General features: G+C 41.7%; 2 protein-coding genes across 6 annotated transcripts; one reads left to right on the top strand and one right to left on the bottom strand.

Moving 5' to 3' along the window:
• The first annotated feature begins 394 nt into the window (after positions 1-394).
• Positions 395-9,603, top strand: LOC133491143 (XK-related protein 8-like). The gene is made up of 3 exons (XM_061802085.1): positions 395-1,464; positions 4,341-4,531; positions 5,459-9,603. The coding sequence occupies exons 1-3, from the start codon at positions 1,169-1,171 to the stop codon at positions 6,229-6,231; spliced, it is 1,260 nt and encodes a 419-aa protein (XP_061658069.1). The 5' UTR covers positions 395-1,168; the 3' UTR covers positions 6,232-9,603.
• On the bottom strand, positions 5,664-21,507 carry eya3 (EYA transcriptional coactivator and phosphatase 3). Of its 5 annotated transcripts, none has more exons than XM_061801895.1 (19): positions 21,350-21,507; positions 18,884-18,983; positions 18,075-18,124; positions 17,875-17,969; positions 17,749-17,811; positions 16,838-16,892; positions 16,652-16,761; positions 16,255-16,392; positions 15,913-15,998; positions 15,547-15,724; positions 15,290-15,459; positions 15,036-15,119; positions 14,880-14,969; positions 13,395-13,453; positions 13,116-13,276; positions 12,675-12,789; positions 11,937-12,058; positions 11,654-11,754; positions 5,664-5,791 (listed from the first exon to the last, which is right to left on the bottom strand). In XM_061801895.1, the coding sequence occupies exons 2-19, from the start codon at positions 18,905-18,907 to the stop codon at positions 5,789-5,791; spliced, it is 1,704 nt and encodes a 567-aa protein (XP_061657879.1). In that variant the 5' UTR covers positions 18,908-18,983; positions 21,350-21,507; the 3' UTR covers positions 5,664-5,788. The 5 variants fall into 5 exon arrangements, with proteins under 5 accessions (XP_061657879.1, XP_061657792.1, XP_061657636.1 ...); XM_061801652.1 differs by lacking the exon at positions 5,664-5,791 and adding an exon at positions 8,175-10,818; XM_061801730.1 differs by lacking the exon at positions 5,664-5,791 and adding an exon at positions 8,175-10,818 and having other exon boundaries at positions 18,884-18,986; positions 21,350-21,461.
• Positions 21,508-22,247: the final 740 nt, after the last annotated feature.

Here is a 22,247-nt window from a genome sequence, read left to right as displayed (position 1 = left end):
ACCCCGCCTCCTGTCCGTTGACAGCTGGGATAGGCTCCAGCACTCCCCACGATCCTCGTGAGGATAAGCGGCAAACACAATGAATGGATTGATTTTTTTTGGGTCAATTCATATTCATATTTTCCAGCCGCAAGTGTCTCAGCTATATTTAATCATTTGTGGTCAAATCAGGCAGAACGGTGGGACAGCTGTAGATCTGAGATCTGTGGACTGGGGTTCAAATCCCCGCCTGTGTGGGGTGTGGGTGTAACCTACCTCCTACCCGATGGCGGTTTGGCACTGCCGGGACCCTCGTGAGGATAAGCAGATGGTCGAATCAAGCGCAGACTGTGCATGCAACTTGGCAGGAAGTGAGAAGGGTGGGGAAGTTTCCTTTCGTACGCTATGTAGACTCTATACTGAATTTCAAAGAGGAAAAACAAAATAACTATAATCCATCATCTGCTCGTTGGAAATCCGGATTTGTCATGAATCCAGCAAATAAAAGCTGTATAATTTTGAAAACTGTCACGGTAATGACGAAGAACATTTTGTCGGAACATTTTCAAAAAAAAAAATGCTGCAAGATTGAAGCAAGCTGCCGATTCCTGTTTTTATTTACAAATACGGTACACAGTGATATTTGAGCTGTGGTTCACTTTGTTTATTTTTTTTACTTTCACTTAAAAGCAAATATTTGGAATACAAGCGCTGCGCGGTGCCATTGAACTCAGTTCACAAGCGGCAGTTTGTGCAGATGGTGAATGATTCTTCCAGTTGGAGTTTGGTTTCGAACTAAACAAAATAAAGCAAATAAACAAAAAAATATATATATATTCAGTCACATATAGGAGTTATGAATTCAGTAACGCAGTTCATAAATACAGTTAGGTTCGGTTTTGGAGTTTAAAGCCTGTAATTTGTGAATGAAAACAAAACAAAAAAAAATCAGTTAAAGTGACATAGAATGACAGAATGAATTCCCGAGTTTTTGTTTTGATTTTTTTGACTATATCCCTTTAAGAGTACTCCTCTAGGGCAGTTTTTTTTTTTTTTTTTAATGGAGGGGGAGTGCCGCACTTCTTTGACACAGTTGCTCCCTCCTTCTGTTCAAGACTCAAGTTAGTGATCGACAGATCCGCGGGAACCGGGACCAGCTCCACCAGTATGTAGCGGGACAAGTGCAACCATGAGCGTGTTCAAGTACTCCAAACGGGATTGTGTCCTGACCTATTTGGGCCTGGCGTTTTTATTGTCGGACATCGGGCTGGATATCTGGACTGCGGTGTCTTTCTATCAGGAAGAGGAATACTTGTATCTCGGTATCCTGATATTGTTCCTCGTGGGCTCGTCGGTACTCGGTCAAGCGTTCAGCTGGCTGTGGTATTCTTACGATAACTTTGAACGGCTGACAAAGGTCGAGAGGTGCCTCAGTCCTCGGCAGCTCAAAGTTTTGCACTTTTTACAGCTGGGAACCTACTTCAGGTTTGTAGGATGAAAGTCCAATTTTAATTTGGTTTTATATATTTCAAGAGTACTTGTCTTTGCATTTTCAATTCATGGAAACATTCTCATTTACATGAAAGTAAAACTTTGCAATTATGTAATCCACTGGATCCCCCCCCATGGGCCTCTTTGTGTCTAGCAACAGAGTGAAACTAATAGTGAACACCCTCAAAGTTCTGAGGTTGGGGTTTAGAATCTGGGCTACGGCCTCTCTGTGGGGGTTCTCTTTTTTTTTTTTTTTTTCCCTTTGGGGGGGGGGTCCGGCTTCCTTCGCTCATTCCATAAACACACTGCGTTTATATTACAGTACGTTACCTTTGCACAAACGCTCCTGTATTTCTTCACGACTAAATTTTAACAACAAATTGATGATTGTAATTGGTGGCACGGTGGACCAGCTGGTAAAGCATTGGGCTCACAGTTCTGAGGTCCCTGGTTCAATCCCAGACCCTCCTGTGTGGAGTTTGCATGTTCTCCCCGTACTTGTGTGGGTTTTCTCCAGGCACTTCGGTTTTCTCTCACACCCTAAAAACATGCAACATTAATTGGACACTCTAAATTGTCCATAGGTAAGATTGTGAGTGCGGCTGTTTGTCTCGATGTGCCCTGCGATTGGCTGGCGACCAGTGAAAGGTGTACCCCGCCTCCTGCCCGTTGACAGCTGGGATAGGCTCCAGCACTCCCCGCAACCCTTGTGAGGATAAGCGGCAAAGAAACAGGATGGATGATTTTGTAATCAGAGGGCATCGAAAATAGTAGTGACATCCAAACAAATACTATCGTTCAATTCCCCATTTTATTATGATTATTAGTTTTATTTATTTATATATTAGAAAAAAAATACTCGTAATATCTGTAAAAATTTTAGAAGCATTGCAATGTCCATAAACGCTTTCTGGCAAAAATGAAAATGACAAATGTAAATCTGAAACAGATTATTTGGAGGAAGCTGTGGATAATGTGTACCTTGTGACTTCATTACCATATGTCAGTGGTCACTTCGTTTCATAATCTATTTTTGTGGCGACGGTCCTTCCCACGCTGTTTCTATAAATTCTTTGCTTTCTGTTCCTGTTCCACTACTAGTGCTTTTGCAACAAGTTTAATCCCACTGATTTGCCACAGCATTGCTACTATTACATTTAGTGGCACTTCAACTATATCTTTGTGCTTCTAGTTTGTCGTGAATTAACCACTGCAAACCAACCCTGCAATAACTAATGATACAACGTTGTAAAATGAAAACGTAAAGGCGCCGGCGTTGTCATTTGTAACCGAGCATTATCACGGAAAGAGCAGGCTGGGTTTGTTTCATTAGATTAGTTGAAGGTGCGGGTAACTGTGTGAAAGTGTGTCATAAAATTAATATTGAATACTTTTCAGATGGAACGGTCACAAAGACGTGTCCAAGATGCCAGGTATTCCTGTAAAAAGTGGGTTGGATGGCATGTCGCAAAATTAAATTCAACTATAGAGCTCGTGCACGTATTTTCAGGGCGCCATATTACACGACTGTGTAGGTAACACTTAATTTTAGGTAGGAATTATTCTTCTCAATCTCAAATTCCCAAGAAGTATTTATCATGCCAAGTTGACTCATTTGAGAACAATGCGTTTAAAAAAAAAAAAAAAAAAAAAAACGACAATGAGTCGTCTCCAACGTACACAGAAGTGTGTTGCCGCCACACAAACTTCGGGAAACCTCTCCCCGACAAGGCGTTTTTTTTTTTTTAAATATGGATTGTTCTCATATGAGTCCAATACGTATTTAACAAAAAGAAACTAAACCGTCGGTCACACAGAGGTTTACGTAGGTGAACGTGTGTCCGCAACACGTTTCCGTTTACGGGGGCTGAAACCTATTCCAGCAGTTTATTTTCTTTTTTTAAATATGAATTGGACTCATTTGAGAACACGTCTGTCACGGAGAAGTTTACCAAAGTTTAACGTGTGGCCGCGACACACTTCGTGTATGGAGGAGCCGACTCCGTCTTATTTTTTTTTTTTTAATTCCTTGTTCTCAAATGAGCCAACTTGGCATGATGAATACTTCTTGGGAAACGCTCCGGAGGAGCCAACTGGCTTGTCCTCTTTGTGTTCCAATCATAGTTAATGAATGCGAGTTTGTGTAAAACCAGGGATCATTTATTTCAAATTTGGTGTTTGTGTCGAATACTAGCTGAAAAGATCGATGGGTTTCGGCAAAGGTTATCGTGTAGCCGAACACACTTCTGCGTTCGCGAGCCGTCTCTCCGTTGAGAATAGATCCAGCAACGAAGTATTTGCATGTGTCCAGACTTTTCTACGCTTTCAAACTCTTCCGTGTAAATCCCGACGATTTACTCACCAGATCCATGTGTAGATCCAGTTGTCCAAGACAAGCACAAGAGGGTGAACAGTCTAAATTCTTATCGGCAAAAACATCGACTTGGGCATTAAATATGGGTCCTCTATGCCAAGTGTCTCTCATTTTTTCACGTACCTTTGTTGATTATCACCTTCAACTTGTTGGCAAACCAATTTGAAGTGTACCCCCAAGCTAAGCATAAAAAACAGTCAAAGGTTGTGTATTTTAAATAACCACATACTGTTGATTTCCTTCAGATACAGTAAGTCTGTTTAGCTTAATGCTAACAAATAATGCTAAACGACATGGGCTGGCTAACAAATAACATTGTATCAATGTCACAACCCTTCAGACAATCAATATTTGAACACAAACAGTGGCGCAACAAAAAGTCACATCCTACAACAACACTGACAATACTCACAGGCATATATTCTTTGTCCTCTGCAAAGCCCACACCCATAGCAATGGTGTGCAGAGGATTTGAGTCTCCACCGTTCTCTTCCAGGCATGCCGGCGTCGTTGAGCTCACGTCCTGCAGTTGCATTACAAAGACCCGAGACCCAGTAGACGCCGCGGTGTTCTTGACCCATGACCTCAGCATGCTGCGTCTCTTTGAGGCTTTTTCAGAGAGTGCGCCGCAACTGGTGCTCATGCTCACCATCATGCTGCGGCAGGGGCAGCTGGATACTCTGACAGGTACTGCATCCACATGGAGCATACAGTAACATCAGGACACATCACATTTTTTGCTTGAATTCAATGGTCATTGTGCTACGCTTAGCCTGGCCACCTGGGGGCAGTATAATACAGACAGACATACAGAGTTGCTGTAAACTTCCCAGTACACTCAGTAACAGTCATTCATAACAGAGGACAAAGAATATATGCCTTATCCATCTCATTATGTTGTTCCACAAATTATTTAGTTATAACAGTGACCCTGTGCAATTTGTTAGCCTGTGTATGGCGCGTAAGCGAGTGGACTTCAAAGCAAAATTATATCACTGCAACGATGCAGTATTTGTATATCAACCAAAGCACAAAAAAAAAAAAAAAAAAAAATTGTTAAAAAAAACTGTTGGGTCACTCATATCTCGAGGCACCACTCTTAGGCTTTTCCGCCATCTTGTGGCAACTTAGGGCATTTCCAAAAGACACGACTAGCAAAATTTGTGACAAGAGAATTTCTGTAGACAAAATACACAGTACAATGCAGTACTGTATAATACCGACCCAGCAGCAGGTTGTAGTCCAGTGGTGTCAAACAAATTTTTCTTGCAGGCTACATTGCGGTTCCGGTTTCCCTCAGAGGGCCGTTATGACTGCGAAACAATACATAAAAATTTTATCATCAATTTATGATCTACTTTTGGAATCAGAAATGAAGGATAGTGTGTTTCTCAACTACTCACGTTTGGTAACACAGAAAATGCTTGTAATATCTCAACTTTCTCATATACAATGCATGACAGTTTGAAAAATTTTATACTAATTTTTACAAGAATAATTGAAATCGTCTAGATTTGGCTCCACGGGCCACATACAATCACGTGGCGGGCCGGATCGGGCCCCCGGGCCTCGAGTTTGACACCTGTGTCGTTGCCTGTCAAATGTCCTCCCCAGTGTTGAAGGCCATCGCGTCGGCTTCCGCCATCGCCTTCAGCGTGACCGTCTATCACTCCTCCCTGCGCTCCTTCCTGCCTGAGAAAAAAAAGCAGCGCCCCATCTCGGCGCTCATCTACTTCACCTGGACTCTCCTCTTGATCGCCTCCCGGCTGGCAGCCGTCGCCCTCTTCGCCTCGGTCCTGCCCTGCTTCATCTTCACCCACTTCATTTGCTCCTGGCTGCTCCTCTTCTTTTGCGCGTGGCGCTCCAAGACCGAGCTGATGGACGGCCCCGGCGGGGAGTTGCTGTACCAGGCCAGCGTGGGCCTCATCTGGTATTTCAACTGGTTCACTGTGGTGGAAGGAAGGACTAGATACAAATTGTTGTTCTATCACATCTTCATCTTGCTTGATATGTCCTTAATGTGTGGTTTGTGGTGCTGGAGGACGCACACACGACAACCCCTTCCTTTTAAAATCCCCCTTTTTTATGCCTGCCTCACTGGTGTCAGCGTGGTCGGACTTTACATACTCGGCCTGATTCTCAAAATCATCTACTACAAGTGCTACCATCCAAACTTGAACAAAGAGGACCTGAAAGGGGACGCCAGTAGCACTACAGAGAAGGGAGGCGTGTTCTCAGCCCGTAATTTGGCGCTGGAGGACAGCGTTCCTCGCTTTTGCGATCGAAGTCACGTGGGTGAAGATTTACCGGACGGGGCTGTGGCCCAGGCGGACAGCAAACTTTACAATAAGAGAATGAGGAAGCTGGCGGAGAATTTCTTCTCATGACACGTTCACTTGACTTGCACGTGGATGACTCACGCACAGACGTGATGTATGATTTATGTCACAAGGGAATGGCTCTCCAACCTCAACGTGGAGCTCTTGACATTCTGTTGTTAGATGCTTATTGTTATTTTATTTTGAATTTGTTCATCGGTTCTGTATGTACATTGGACAAGCTGTTACAGTGTCACTGATAGTGAACCGCGTAAGTCTGATAACTCAAGACGGTGTATGTGCCACATTTTAAGGCTCCGTACTAAAAAGATAAGAGCAAAAAATATGAAAGTGAAACTCACAATAGTGGATTTGATTGTTTGGTTAGGTACATCTGCACAATCTAATACAGTGAAGAGAATAAGTATTTGAACACCTTGCTATATTGCAAGTTCTTCCACTTAGAAATCATTCTATTGGGTTTAGGTCTGGGACTGGCTAGGCCACGCCAGAACCATGATATGCTTCTGACGGAGCCACTCCTTAGTTTTCCTGGCTGTGGGCTTCGGGTCATTGTCATGTTGAAAGACCCAGCCATGACCCATCTTCAATGCTGTGACAGAGGGAAAGAGGTTGTTCCCCAAAATCTCACAATACATTGCTGGGGTCATCCTCTCCTTAATAGATTGCAGTCGTCCTGTTCCATGAGCAGAAAACCCCCCCAAAGCATCATGCGACCACCCCCATGCTTCACAGTAGGGATGGTGTTCTTGGGATGGAACTCATCATTCGTCTTCCTCCAAACACGGTTAGTGGAATCACCAAAAAGTTCCATTTTGGTCTCATCTGAGTACAAAACCTTCTCTCCTCTGTATCATCCAAATGGTCATTGGCAAACTTAAGAGCGGCCTTGAAATGTGCTGGTTTAAGCAGGGGAGCCTTTTGTGCCATCCATTATTTCAAACCATAACGTCTTAGTGTATTACCAACAATCACCTTGGAAATGGTGGTCCCAGCTCTTTTCAGGTCATTGACCAAGTCCTCTCGTGTCATCCTGGGCTGATTCCTCCCCTTTCTAAGGATCATTGAGACACCATGAGGTGATATCTTGCATGGGGCTCCACTCCGATTGAGATTGATCATCCTGTTTATCGTTTTCCATTTTTTAATGATTCCTTACAGTGGACCTTTTTTCACCAAGCTGCTTGGCAATTTCTCCGTAGCCCTTTCCAGCCATGTGTTGTACAATTTTGTCTCTCGTGTCTTTGGACAGTTTTTTGGTCTTGGCCATGTTACAAGTTTGAGTCTTACTGACTGTATGGGGTGGACAGGTATCTTTATGCAGCTAACGACCTCACACAGGTACATCTGATTCAGGACAATACATGGGGGTGAGGTGGAATTTTAAAGGCGGACTAACAGGTCTTTGAGGGTCAGAATTCTAGCTGACAGACAGCTGTAAAAATACCTTTTTGCAGCTGTATCACACAAATAAATTGTTAAAAAAAAATCATAGATTGTGATTTCTGGATTTTTCTTTTTAGATGATCTCTCTCACAGTGGACATGCACCTACGATGAAAATTTCAGACCCCTCCATGATTTCTAAGTGGGACAACTTGCAATATAGTAGGGTGTTCAAATACTTATAGTGAAAACACACACACACACACACACACACACACACATACAGATAAACAGTATGTGCCTGCCTACTGATGCACTTCCGGTATATAGCTACTCATACATGCCTATTTAAATACTTATAGTACATTTAATGTCATTGTATTTATGAATGTAATTAAAATAACACCTGTTTTTCAGATTGCGACCAAATGAAAGAAACCTTTTCGCTGGATATTAGTGTACTCTGCTTAAATATGAAAAGACACTGGTCTGTGTATTTACAATGTACTGACTTTATCAGATAAACAGGAAATCCTTACAGAGACGAGTTGAGGTCCTGAACGGCTAAAGTGGTAAAAAAAAAAAAAAACAAAAAAAAAAAAAAAAACAAAAAAGACCGTCACGAGTCCTTACCAAGAGATGATAAAAAATAAAAAGCAAATTTTAGGTTGAAAAAGTTGTCAGAGACTATTGTACTTACAACATTGCATCCCCGTTGTTTACTTGAAAACAAACATTGCATGCAGGGTACTCACGGAACAAAATTATTTCATGTCAGTCATTGCAGGGGCATTCTGTATATTGTGCATAAAGTGAACAAAAATAATGGGTTTTATCCTTTGTTCAACTTGCCCCTTCCCCCGCCTATTTTAGTAATTCCAAGCCAGTAATACCACGTACAATATTACTTACGTATTGATTGTCTCCAAGCCAATATGATGTCACAGCAACTAATTTGAATCTATTCAACAGGAACACAGAGCACACGCAACTCATGAGCTATTTGAATACATTTAAAACAAAATGGTTGCCGACTTCTAAACAAGAAAAAAAACGACAATTTGAAAGAACTTCCAAAAAGATCTGAATTCCAAAGAAAACAGCATTAAAAAAAGGAGAACTATAACACTTAAGATAACATAATACAATGTTACGCGGATTAAACAAACTCTTACACCTTTCCCTTTGAGATTATGCATATAGATGGTTAAAGGCACAATATAAATATGCAAACACAATAAAAAAAAAAACACACACACAACCAAATGCACACAAATACACATTCTTAACGGTCCAAAAGCTGCAAGTGAGTAAAAGAAGAAACCTTCAGGCTCAGAATTGTTCAGTCATCCATGCCACGTGGACATGAGGTTGACCTAGCCTCCAAACTATATTTAACGAGCAATCAAAAGATGTATTGCACAGTTGCCATCTCATTAGTACCGTTTCCGTCCGCATGACAACGGAACCTTGTCATGCCGTGTTCTCCTACATTTACCAAAAGTCCAAATCCATTCCCCAAACTGTGATGTAAACAATCAAAGCATTTGGCTCGCAAACCTAAATCAAATTTGTTGACTGACTCAATTAATACGGCGATGCTTTTGCTGTAATTTTTTTTTTTTTTGGGTTAACATTTGGTTTGACATTCAATTGCATCAATAAGCACTTTCCGAAAATATATGTAACAAGCCCAGTGATTTATGAGCTGATTTGCCAAAATGCATTCAATAGTTCTTTGCTACATTGAGACAGGAGAAAAAAAAGACACCTACTCAGTGTTTGCGGGAGTGGAGTCTGGCCGAGTTTAGTAAAACCAAAACGAGAAATCGGAAAATGCGACTTTGATAAATTATTTACAAGGGTCACATTCTTCTCTGCTCATTTAAACAAAAGAAAAATGGCCAACAAATCATATTTAATACCATGTTACTTATCTTAACACTCTGGAAGGACACTTGGGCTTGTGCGATGAGGCAGCCAAAGGGGCCAACAGATGAGAGTTGATGAATGTTTGCTCTCATGGGGGAATTTTTTAATTTTATTTTTCTTAAATCTCCCCCCTCCTCACTCAAAAAACAACATTGGGAACCCATTTCAGCTCAACAGAAATATCAACATACATCATCTCCACAGGGTCAAAACCTCTCTGTGCTACTAATACTACTTTGTTTTGAATCTCATTGGAGAGGAGTTGTGTGAGGTTATGTCAGGGCTGCAGTTTTATTACGATATTTCCTCCCCCATTAAGAGTTTCTCATTTTGAATTATGCAGAGGCTCCATGGGAAGCAAACGAACAAGGAAACACAATCAACTACAGTGAACCCTCGCGTACTTGCAGTTCAGTATTTTCAGATTTTTGGATTGGGGTTAAACTATCCTCAGTTATCTGTTGGGAAACTCACCTAATCGCTGCAACGAAAGTATTACTTTGGTGCCATCTTGGTATTATGGAGGCAAGAAACCATGCTGAAGTAAGTCAAAGAAATAGTGCCTTTCCACCATCTTGTAAGCATCTTTATGTCGCGGAATTACGTTGAAGTGAGCTGAGGAGTTTCATTTTGACAAAACTCGTGCTTTGCCACCATCTTGTGGCATTCATATGAAGTTATAATCATTTTGGTGGGGGGACTTTTATTTTTGGGGCCGAAAGGCTCGTTCTCCATCCCCCACAAACAGCGTGGGGGGTGTCACTATACTTGATGGATATTGTCGAAACGAGTGCAAACAGAACGAGTGCAAATGAGCTCAGAAAACAAAAGCTGTCTTGTACGTTTTAAATGCAAACTAAAACCTACGGACATAAAGTGAGAGAGCCCTTTGATAATTTGAAATAAGGAGGGAGATGTTTCAACTTAAAAGAATTCAAGAGGCATATAAACTGATGTCTTGCCTTCTGCGTCCAAATTTGAGCTGTGGCGGGATTAGCTGCCAAAGAATAGGGAGTGCTGGGTACGAGGACACTGAAAGCAGCCGACTGGACGGCCAGTCCGTTCATAACTCCACCTCAGTCTGTTTTACCGTCTTTCAGCCAGTCCCGCGGGGTGTCTGGAAATTTGCATGTGAGCAGCGGTTGGAGGCGCAGAGGATTCTTGATCAGTGTCCGTCCGGAAACAATAAATGCCGTCTCTACTTTTCCCACGTAATGTGCCACCGCCGCCCGCCCGTTTACAAGAAGTCCAGTTCCAGCGCTTGGTGCAGGGACACCAGGTCGCCGTGAGCGGAGATCCGCCAGAAAGGCATGTTGTGCTACACGGGGCGACATGACCATTTTGTCAAACATACATTGGACGTTTGTAAATCCTTTTTTCGATTTTTATACATCCCCATAAGAAATGCAGTTCAATACGCTTTGTTTCCACCCTTGGCATATTTATACAATTTTTCAGCATTTTTAAAAATTTTGTATAGGTTTGAACTAAAATATGACTCTACTCTTAGTCATTGTTCCCAGAGAGCAAAGAAAATATATGACTGAATATTACTGTATGCTCTGTTTGTATGTGTCGCTGTTCCATGTGTAATTTAAATTAGCAGTTTTTAAAAAGTTTGCGGACTACTGTAACCTCTTTGCTTATTTGCGTGAGCCTGTCTGTGGCGCATTGCATTCCGTGTTAGCATGAATATAGCAGACATTCACATGATGAAATGAATTGATTGAACATTTTTCCATTTAAATATGCAATGTTAAATTCTCTTTTTTGTCATGTGTCGTGTCACAGCTGAAGCAAGCATGTTTCTCCTCTTATTTACAAAACTGTTTGAATCAGAATGAAAAAAGCACTTTAAAGAGCGTGTTTTAATAAGTTTAAATGTATTTTAACAAGTTTAAATCAGCCTAAAGGGGCATAGGAGCGGTAAAACTGTAAAAGCGTTTAACCTTTTGCAGTTGTGTCAGGAAAGTATACCATACTAATAAGTAATATCGACATTAGTATAATACCATCAACATTAACAAATTGAATAAAAAGGGTACACACATTAACACACAAAAAGGCACTAAATTGTCAAAAAGCAGACTACTCTTCAGATATATTTTTCCTTGTTGGGCAAAGTCAAAGTTCGGGTTTTGCGCTGGATGTACCTGTTTCGCTGCAAACTCTTCATCGCGTCCGTCTCCTATGACAACGTAAGTCACTTTCTTCCCGAAGCGAGAGACGATCCTCTCAAAGCAACTTTCTTTACCTGCAAGCAGATTTTTCAGATACCGTCAAAACTAGACACAATACCACTACATGTCCATATAAAACAGCCTGGTTGAAACACATTTAAGAAAATAACTTTCCATGTGATCTCTGACTAATGTGTTCTTTTATGGACAGTCAAAGTAATTGACGATGAGGACTGCAAAAGTCCGTTTTCTGTACCTATTTTTGTGGCGCTGTAGATGTTCTCTATGGGGAAGACATCTCCTAGGCCGTAGAGCAGCACTTTAGCGAGTGCTGGTACCAGTTGAGTGGTGGTGACCAAGACATTGACACACTTCCCCCTGTTGGTGGGAAAAAAAAAAAAAAAAAAAAAAACACTGAACAACTTCAACCGCATCGCCCTAGTTTCTATTAGACAAGGCTATGGCCTGACAACATGAAGCTCCTTTCTTTACTTCAACATGTTTCTTTCCCACCAGGATGCCACAAAATGGTCCCAAATGGGAAAAAAAGAGATTTTATTACAGACATGTCAGGACGAAGCAGCCAAACGCCACACCGAAAATATAAATGGATTCACTGTAAATTTGACAATAGAATATCACTAACACTAGAAAGTGTTATTTGACTACAGACAAAACACATTACTTGCTTAAAAAAAAAAAAAGATAGAGCCAATGAAAATTTGCCAAAATATTTTGACCTAATTGTTAATTTGACAACACTGCCTGTGATTTTGTAAACTAGGTCTCCACTGTTTTGCAGCCATGTTGCCGTCTGCATGTCAAGGGGATGTGCTTTGAACTAGAAAAACCGCAAAATAAATCGTTGAGAAAAAAACATTTATCACCCAGCAACACACACAAGCTAGTTAGTTTAATGGTTTAGGAAGGCTTTATGGGATACGGACATGAAATACTTTTAGAGTGAGAACATTAAGTGTCATCAAGGTCAGACCTGGACTGGATAAGCAGTAGAGACTTGAGCGCTGTGGTGAGCCAGGAGTCGGTCACGTTCTCGATGTCAGACTGAAGCCGTAGAAGCAGCTCCCTCTTCACAGGACTCAACAGGCCTGCATGGGAGCAGCAACACTATTTACAGCCAAATTACATGCTTTTTTTCCCCCACCGTCACTGCGGGAATGTAACACAGTTTCCATTGATCTATTATGAAGTTCTGTTAGTTGACTTTTGTCTCACAAACAAACCAAAGTTAAACACAGTTTTCTATTTATCTTGGCTGACATATGTTTGATGAACAAAGTCTGATTTAATGGGCTCTCTGCGACTGTAATAGCCGACTTTGAACTACTTTTCACTGTTAAATACCCTCACCAGTCACATAAGAGAAGTGTATTTGCCAAAGCAAAAGGGCAAAAACATTTCTGTGCAAACTCACCTCCCACGTTTCCTTTGTAGGTGTTGTAAATCTCTTTTAGGCGACGGTAGCGGAAGGCCAATTTGCGCATCCACTCCACACCTCCCTGGACGCCCGTAGCGGCTCCTGTTGCCCCTCCGGCACTGGGGCCGTTGAATCCGTCCGCTAAGAAATTGTAATTACTAAAAACGGAGAAGCAGAAGAGAAGAGGCAAAATATTTAGAATTATACAGAATCTTTGAAACAAATCCTTAAAATTCCTATTGCGGCACAGTGTTTCCTGCCCCAAAAAAAAAGCACCTGAGGTCCTGCCCGTTGTCGTCGGAGGCCACATCCTCAACGTGGACTTGGTCGCATTCCTTAAAGCAGAAAGTAAACCCCGGTGTTATCATTTGTATTATAGAAGCCATATCAGGTTAAAGCCGATCTCTTTCATTCAGCCATTTTCTGTAACTCTTGTCCTCATTGGGTTCCCTCTAATTTTTTACGTCTGAGCAAACACACTAAGGCCGTGAGCGCCCGCTTTGATCACTGTGAGCATCATCAGACGTATGCACTGTGGTCAATCAGTGTCATCCCTTGAAGTTACTTCCATGGCTCATTAAAAGGTTCAGATTTCCCATCAGTACATTTTTAAGAATAATTTTGTCTTTTTGCAAACTTACACTGACAATGTCAACAAACCAAAAAATACATAACAATACAAATACATACCAAGCCGACTATTAACTATAAATTTGAAATGTTGCTTCTAACTTTGTTTCATTTTTTTTAACCCACAATGATATCCCCGTCTGCTTTTATTGGTGTAAAACGGAATTCATGCTTGCAGAATATCTTTCGCAATGCATGTTGGAAGCTGAATGATGCTGCCAAACAGTTAATGGCAGGGGTTAATGTTGTTGTCTCCTATATTTAAACGACAGAATTAGCTTTTTGGGCAATGTATCGTCTGTGCTTTCATCCTCAATCAGGTAGAATTTACATTATACACCATCTCATGCTGTACTTTCTACTTTGGCTTCAGACCAGACCTTTTTTTTTTACTTAAAAAAAAGAGAAAATCTCAGACTTTCACCACTTTTTCTTCAATTACTCACATACCCCGGTGTTTGTAATAATGAGTGTACCCCTTTAAAATGGAGGGGGGCGGTGCCAGGTAAACGAGGAAGTAGAGTGTGTGGGCCAGTGTGGCCGAGCAGCAGCTTTTTATGTGAGGTAGTGCGCTGCCGTGTTAAAAAAAAAAAAAAAAAAAAAAAAAGACGTCAGCCTGTAGTTCACTGCGCTGGATCTGATTTCCTCTGCGCTGAGAGTGCGCGACAAGTGCGCAAATGTGCAGTTGCGCAGCTTAGAGCAAACATTGGTCAGGGGTAAGATGGAGCCCATCCCAGCTGGCCGAAATGCAGGGTAAAACAACCACACTCTCACTCACAGTCTCACCTATGGACAACCTTTGTCTTCAATGAACCAAATGTGCATGTTTTTGGAATTAAGTCAATCAATGGGATGAAGTCAGAGTGCCGGGAAAAAAAAAAGCCACACTAACCACTACTCCACCATGCTGGGATATTAAATGCTGCTATTCATTACAAAAACATTCAACTGTTCAGAACTACTGAAACATTTGCCCACGTCTTCGTTGCTTAGCGAGTCGCTTTACCTCTGTTGATTTGCACTTATCAAACGTGCCCGTAAACCTATAAAATACCTTTGATAAGTGTAATGTGTGCAGTAAATGGTTCACCGAAATTGTGACGATTCATTTGCGAACACATCCCAGTCTACCTCCAAGTCATTGAAGAACAGGTGGTTGTCGGCCAACTCAAAGATGAACTCTTCCATCTGCAAGCCCAGGTTCAGCATGGTCGTCGGGTCCTAATCCCATACAATAAAAGAGCTCTAAATACACAAGATCGAGAGCAATTGTTCATGCCAACGTACCTTGCCAAACTTTTGCGCAAAGGAGCCAGTCAGCAATGAGTGAAATATAATTATGGTCTCATCCAGATCCCACAGAAATATGCGCTTAAAAAAAAAAACAAAAAAACAAAACATTATTTACTTTGTGGATTCTAAACCATTAATGTGGTCATATGATATATTTTAAAATGATGAAGTAAAAAAACAACAAAAAAAAACAAAAACAAAACACTGATACCAATTCATTCCACACTTCCCAAGTTATTTTATCTTACCTCAAGGTCGGTTTCAGTAGGCAGAGAGGTGTCACTCTTTTTGGCCTTTCCTTTAGCTTTTCCCATCGAGTTCCGTCGGCCGACCTCATCTTGGTCTCTGGCTCCAGCGGTATGAGCTACGCTGGTGGGCAGAGCCGCCCCTGCGGGGAGGTTCTCCGATGGGGACGCATCTTGGCGCAAGGCAGCGGAGGACAAATAAAGTCAAACTTTGCCGTACTTGTGTGTGGTTTTGAAGCATGCGAGGTCGACAAAGTCACCTCTGGGAGGCAATCCTGCTGAGGCGGCCTCTTCTGATTTAACGGCAGAGTACACAGCCCCTCCCACGTTGGCACCGTGGTCGTCACTGCTCGGCAGGCCCGCGGGCACGTAACTGGAGGGCAGGCTGTAATAGTGCGAAAACTGGCTCTGTCCCAAAGAGTTGTAGCCGCTAAATTCCTGAGGGAGTCCAACAGAAACTCGATCTATCGTTCACTACATCAATAAACATTTGTTATGGTAACCTAACAGAAAGAAATTCTTGTGGAAAGACGTGGCTGTGCTGACTCTTTTGTTAAGTTAGCGTGTTTCGCAAATGGTAACAACTGATTTGCACTTGCTTTTTTTGTGAGATATAATCAACGTACTTGGAGAGCCACCGTGGTGGATGCTGTGGTAGCAGCTGTGGCTGATGGGATGTTGGAGTACACACTGGATGTTGTGAAACTTGAGCCTTGAGAGAAAAATTACACACACACACACACACACACCACACACACACACACACACACACACACACACACACACACAACACACACACACACCACACACACACACACGCGCACACACACACACTTCAATCAAGATGAAAGGAACACAAATGCCACATGACTAGCTCACCAATGGAGAATGCTGAAAATTCACACTCTCCTACAGTAAATTTGTAGAGTGTGCCAGCATTGTCCTGAGCAAGTGATGCTGCAGCTTGCCTTGGCTCGGGTATGAGTAGTGCAGCTGGCTTGGCTGGCTTGAGGTATATGTGGTACTGAAGCTGAGAAACCCAGGCTGGCCACCAGAGGGCGCCTCTGGCAGACCTGTCTCTGTTTTTATGCCTGGCCACATAGCACCTAAAGATGACAGACAGCAATAAAAGCTAAGAAGGACAGGGGGGCGGCAAGAGGGTTATTGGAGACAGCGAGGAGTTCAAAAACAAATCCTCCTGTCAAGCTGTGGGCTTTGTGTCTCAGAGCAGAAAACCCGAAAAGCAAAAATCGATTCCACAATGCAGAAGCAGAGTGAGGCCACTAAAGCAAAAGTGATAAAAGGTGCACTGCTGTGTTTTTAGTGAGCGGACTATGTTAGAAAAGAAGACAAAAAGAGACTAACCAAAAGGTGGGAGGCCATACGTTTGGCCCGTCTGGGGAAAAGCTGAGTATACAGCAGATTGAGCCAGGGGGGGGAAGGCCATTGGACTGGGGTATGTTGTCACCACGGGGCTAAAAACAAAGATAATTAGTACTAAAGTGCATGACGTGAAATAAGATTCACGTTCATTTTATAAAGTGAACTCACTTGCTTCCTTCGTAGACCTGCTGAGTGTATTCAGACCCAGCTGTTGTGTCTGTGGCTGTTAAGACAACACAACAATCAGTTTGACATGCATATTGTCATACACTATGTACTATAACTTACTAAGGAGCTAACTAATTAACTAACTATCTCTTAAGACTTTATTAAGCAGTGTGTGTAACTAAGTATCACTCAGGTGACATTTCCCCTCCAACAAACTGACATTTTCCATTGAACTTCACAATCATCGCGTGCCGTAAGAAATACGTATCGGTCAAGCTTCCACATATATTTTTACAGAAATTAACTGCAAGGAAGACAATGTACATGCAAACAGCAAAATATGTGATCTTGCAGATATTTTTGGCCAATGTTTGCAATTTATGAGCACATTCAGCAAAATAATCCGGTGATCTAAAATATTTCAAATTTGTAAACAGAAGATTGATATTAAATTCTGACAGAGTGGACATTCTAAGCTTTATGTATGTAATGCTAGTTTTGTTTTTTTTTTTTTTTAAAGAGGTATCTACTCCATAATGACAAGGTGGACAGGAATTTCAGGGGCACATGCAAAACATTCAATATGATGATGAAAATAATTTGTACATGATCAAAATGTATCGGTTACTCAAATCGAGTTTTGTGGCCAGTCGTACCGTATCAACTTTAGGGGAGGATTTAAGTATTATTAACCACTTCTGGCACACACCGTAGTTGACAAAACAGTACACGGGGACATGCTGAAATCACATGCAACCAATAGGGGGAAAAAAAGAAACAAACTATGAATGCAGGAATCTGTAGATATGTTCATAGGTTTGGCCATTTATATTGGACCATATGCCTTCATTATTTCACGATGACAGTGATTCTGAAGAGCATTCAGTGACGTTGCGATTGTCCTTTCATACCAGAATGTGCGTACGAGTTCAACTGGGGCGCTGATCCGATCTCTCCTTCAGATTCCCCGTCCCCTGCAATCGCGAGCAAACATTCCAGACTCTGCTATGCTCGTGATTCTCAACTGTTCAACTCACGTGTGCCAAGTTGGGAGACGGACAGGGCAGAGTAAGAGCTTCCCTGCTCTGATGGAGCGAGCACAGCATTAGGGCTTCCATCTTCTCCAAGATTACTACAAGCACAATGCGATTCTTGGTTTTAGCCGACAAGTTTTACAAAAAAAATTAAAAAAAGAGTCATCTTCAGTGCACACTTCTTAAATTCCTCTTAAACTTACCTTTGTTCTTTTTCCAGTCCATGGTCTACATCAAGCTTGGCTTTTTTCACCTGTGCGCCAAACCCCACCCAACCCCCCAAAATGTTTATTACATTTTGAGGAATATAACATATCAACCACATAGTCATTTCATTTAAAATCATTTCTACAACAAATTATTTGCCTTATTGAGATAAAAGTCTCCTAACAGGCCACACTCAAGGAAATAACATCTTTTTCGTTTATGGTTAAGTTATATGATAACTTTAATGATTTATAATCTAGTCCCAAAAATCTAACTGCTAACTTTGACCAATGAGTTATCCTCTCCTGATACCAAACGATGGCTTCAGATTAAAACACTTAAATATTTTGATATACTGAAGGATATAACGTGTCAAAATCATGATGTCCCAAAATTGGGACGCTGCCCACGAATGGCTGAAGACTAAAAGAAAATCGGGTGAACATGAAAGGGTAAGTGATGTAATGTGTTCATGGCAAAACACGCAAATGTGCATTTGGAAGACCGAACAAATAAGTTAAAAAAAATTAAACAGGTCAACATCTTATAATAAAGAGGGTAAATGTACTGTCCTCAGAATGTAAATCATGCCATAAACATGCATCAATCGGTTTTTAGCACTCATCCTAGCACTAAAACCTGACAGGATGCTTTCAGAAACAGACAAACAACTAATATGGATTGTTAGCACAGTTTCTTGAGAAATGATGGGAAACTGTGAGTGCACAGGCAGGACTGCCCAATTTCAAATCATTAGTCATTAATGTGAAACAGACCCCCTCCCTCCCCCCACAGGCACACTTACCGGCAGCTCCTGCGAGTCATCCATCTCCGCGGCAGAGCGACCCGACAAGACAGCGCGCCGTCACAGCCTACTCTCCGGACCTGGGGAGTCTGTGCGGACCCTGCTTCAAACAGTCACAAGAGGCAGATCACAGAATTGACATGCGGACTGCAGTGACACTTTATGTAGTTTTCCCCAAAACAAAACTCTCCCCTCATCGATGCGACCCCACCCACGGGGTGGGCAGGAAGTGGGGCGTCTCGGTCACATATCCCGCACGAGACCTACAGGTGAGGCAGGTGTGACTGATGTCGCTCGACTCGCCCGCCACTCTCGAGCTTAGCGTGGGATTAGGGAAGCGTGCCGCCTTACATGTGACCCAACTCGCGTAAAAAGAAAACATTCTCGCTCAGGTGGACGCTGCCGGCTCAAATGACGCCCCAGGGGGATAAGATCTAACCTTGTTTCATTGCTCGGCTCGCTTAACTGGCCTTCCGCGTCAAAATATGGGACAAGGAACGTGTATCTGACATAATGTGGAGGCAGGAGCTGAAACTAGGTCAAAACGGCAGATTCAACACCACGCCAGCGCGTGAGGCAAATAACTCGGCACGTTTCGGATCAAAAGTGTGCCACCTCCTGGGGTCGGGTCCAATGGGAAGCATCTGTCATCTTATACAAGATGTACATAAGTGCACTCATAATTTACCAGTGTTCATTTATTTACCATGAGATGGTCTGTTTTACTTTGATTGTTTTCAAAGATAAATGTAAGAAAACTGAATGGGAGTGGGGAGTCTTCGGTTTATGGCGGTCCAGACGTATGGAATCTCGAGTTTACAAATTTCCGTGCCATGGACTAGTTTGTGGAGCGATGCAAGAGTATATCGTCAAGTGGCATAAGAAAACATACTGCTTTTCAGTTCATTGTTTTGTATTCACTAATTAGAAGAAGTGGTTCACATATTAACTGGAATTGTGACTTAACTATTGTGTTGGCAGAGGTTGGGACTGTGGTACCGTGTAAAAATACACCATAGATGGTGGTACGGTGTACAAATACATTGCCACATGGCAAAAGACAGCAACCTCAGATACAGATGTACAAACTCTTTCTCATTTATTTCATTTCCATGGCAGTGATGTGTTTTTCATAAGAATATTTCCTGTGCTTAGCAGTATTTAATAACATGTTCCAACTCACATAGAAATTTGGGTAACATCGATACTGTGACAACAGAAATCTTGTCAACTGAGGGCCCCCTCTATGTATGTTTGTATAAAAGATATTTCATAATGTGATGATAACAAAAAATGGCTTCTTTTGATGGAGGGAGCTATACGTTTATCAGGAATAAGATTGGGCTCTAAAAAAACAAACAGCAAAGCCGGCAAGATGACTGGTTAGGAAGAGAAGATTTAAAATTAGTTGAAACATTTTTTAAATGTTAAAAGAAAAATATTCAAAAATCGTCGGTTGAAGGACTGCAGTTGCTTATTTACTTTCAAACAGTTATGAGTGACATCATCATGCCGATTGTGATCGCACCAGTTGTGATTCCAGTGCCTTCATACTGTACAACCCAAGCTTTATTCATAGGGAACAAAAAAAAATAAAACCAACTTTTACTATTTACTGACATAATTACAAAGCGTTAGTGTAGTTCCCCACGTTTTACTTTTGCGAAAGTAATACTCCATAATTTGAAAGTTGCGATACGAGGAGGTCTGAAGACTTAATCTCGTTCTGACCCGATTGATAATGAAATGTATAGCTGTTGTTGTTGTTGTTGCTGCATTGGGACCACATCTGTGCAACCCCATGGCTCCCTTATTGTTTTGGCATTTTGCAAGTGAAAAGAGACTTTCTAATCTAAAGAGGAAATGAATCCCCATCCTATCTGGAAACAGACGAACACCGTTAGATTAGGAGGAACCAGCAAATAACCCGTCCGAAAATAGAGCACTGTGAAGGTGAAGTGGTGCCAGACTAATTCCTGAAAAACACTAGCACGTTTGGCGTCGATTTAAGGGTAACAACAAGTACACATTAGTACGCACGATCCCTTTGTTTACAAATAATCGACGGTTGCGAATAGCAAGGACGGCTAATTTTTCAAGATCGCAGAGCTACGGGACTTCAAAAACATTGTTAGCTATTTACTCACACGGTTAGTAAAGTTTAACAAATAGAGAACCCGTAATCATTTTTCTTTACATTTCACATCAATTACAATATTAGTTACTAATGAGCGATACGATAGTCAGACTAGCAACGAGGTGATGAGTTTGGCACGGGCATAAAAGTTTTCTGCTCCAGACATTAGTCGGGTTCGGCCGCCATAGGAGCGGGTATTGAAATGGCAGCGTGCAGTGCATCTCATTCCTGCTGCCGTAGCAAAAAAATGCAGACCTAATTGAAAATAAAAAAAAAAATGAAAAAAAAAACCAACTCTGGACACACCGCAATCAGTAAACCCGTCTTACCATTGAAGGTGGGAAGTCACAACGCTAACATTTAAGCATGTCCATTTGAATCCAAAGTGTAAAGCTTTGTCTGTTGATAAGGAGCACTATTTTGCAGGAAGTTGGCGTTGCTGCGCAAGCTGCGCATGCGCGTGTTGTCGAGTCACTGTTCAGCCTCCCGGTTGCCTTTGTCCACAGGTGAGGAAATGTTAATTCACTCCACCATTGTTTCCCAACCTTTCCAGATTAAACGCACATATTTTACATTTGAAAAACTATCCCTACCTGCAAAACAAACAGTAGCACAATAAGCGTATACACAAGTTAATTGCTATCTACTTGAAGAGCAGTGAATTGTTCTGTCAGATGGGCTGTTCGTATAGGTTGACAATCACAATAAAGGTGCATTTGTTATCAATTAATCTATAGTAAAAACATTTTTTTTGGATCATTTGGTACGTGTTACACAAGTGGTACGCATCCAAACATTTTTTTTATCGGCTTCTGTGATTGGCCAGCTACCAGTCCATGTAGGTCATACTAAAGGCCCCGGGGCCAGATGCGCCCGGCACAGGATTTTATGTGGCCCGCGACGGCAAATCACGTGTGTCAACTTCCATGATTTTTGTTCAAATCTGTTCCAAAATTTCAAATTGTCATCTCAGAAAATGATGACATTGAGATATTGCAAGCATTTTTGTGTTCCCGAACATCAACAATAATTGAAAACCCCATTTAGCCTTGATTTCTGAATCCAAAGCCAGTTGATAAATTTAATGTGTAAATATGATGGGCCAATTCAAGATTTTTATGGTTTCCGTCATATTGGCCCTCCGACAGAAACTGTAACTACAATGTGGCCCATGATAAAAATGAGTTTGACACCCCTGATCGAGATAAATAGACCTTACTATAGAGT

The sequence above is a fragment of the Syngnathoides biaculeatus genome, chromosome 1 (assembly GCF_019802595.1).
Source record: "Syngnathoides biaculeatus isolate LvHL_M chromosome 1, ASM1980259v1, whole genome shotgun sequence".
NCBI classification, from domain to species: domain Eukaryota; kingdom Metazoa; phylum Chordata; class Actinopteri; order Syngnathiformes; family Syngnathidae; genus Syngnathoides; species Syngnathoides biaculeatus.
The sequence above is the reverse complement of the archived record's forward strand: the minus strand, read 5'-3'. Positions and strand labels throughout refer to the sequence as shown.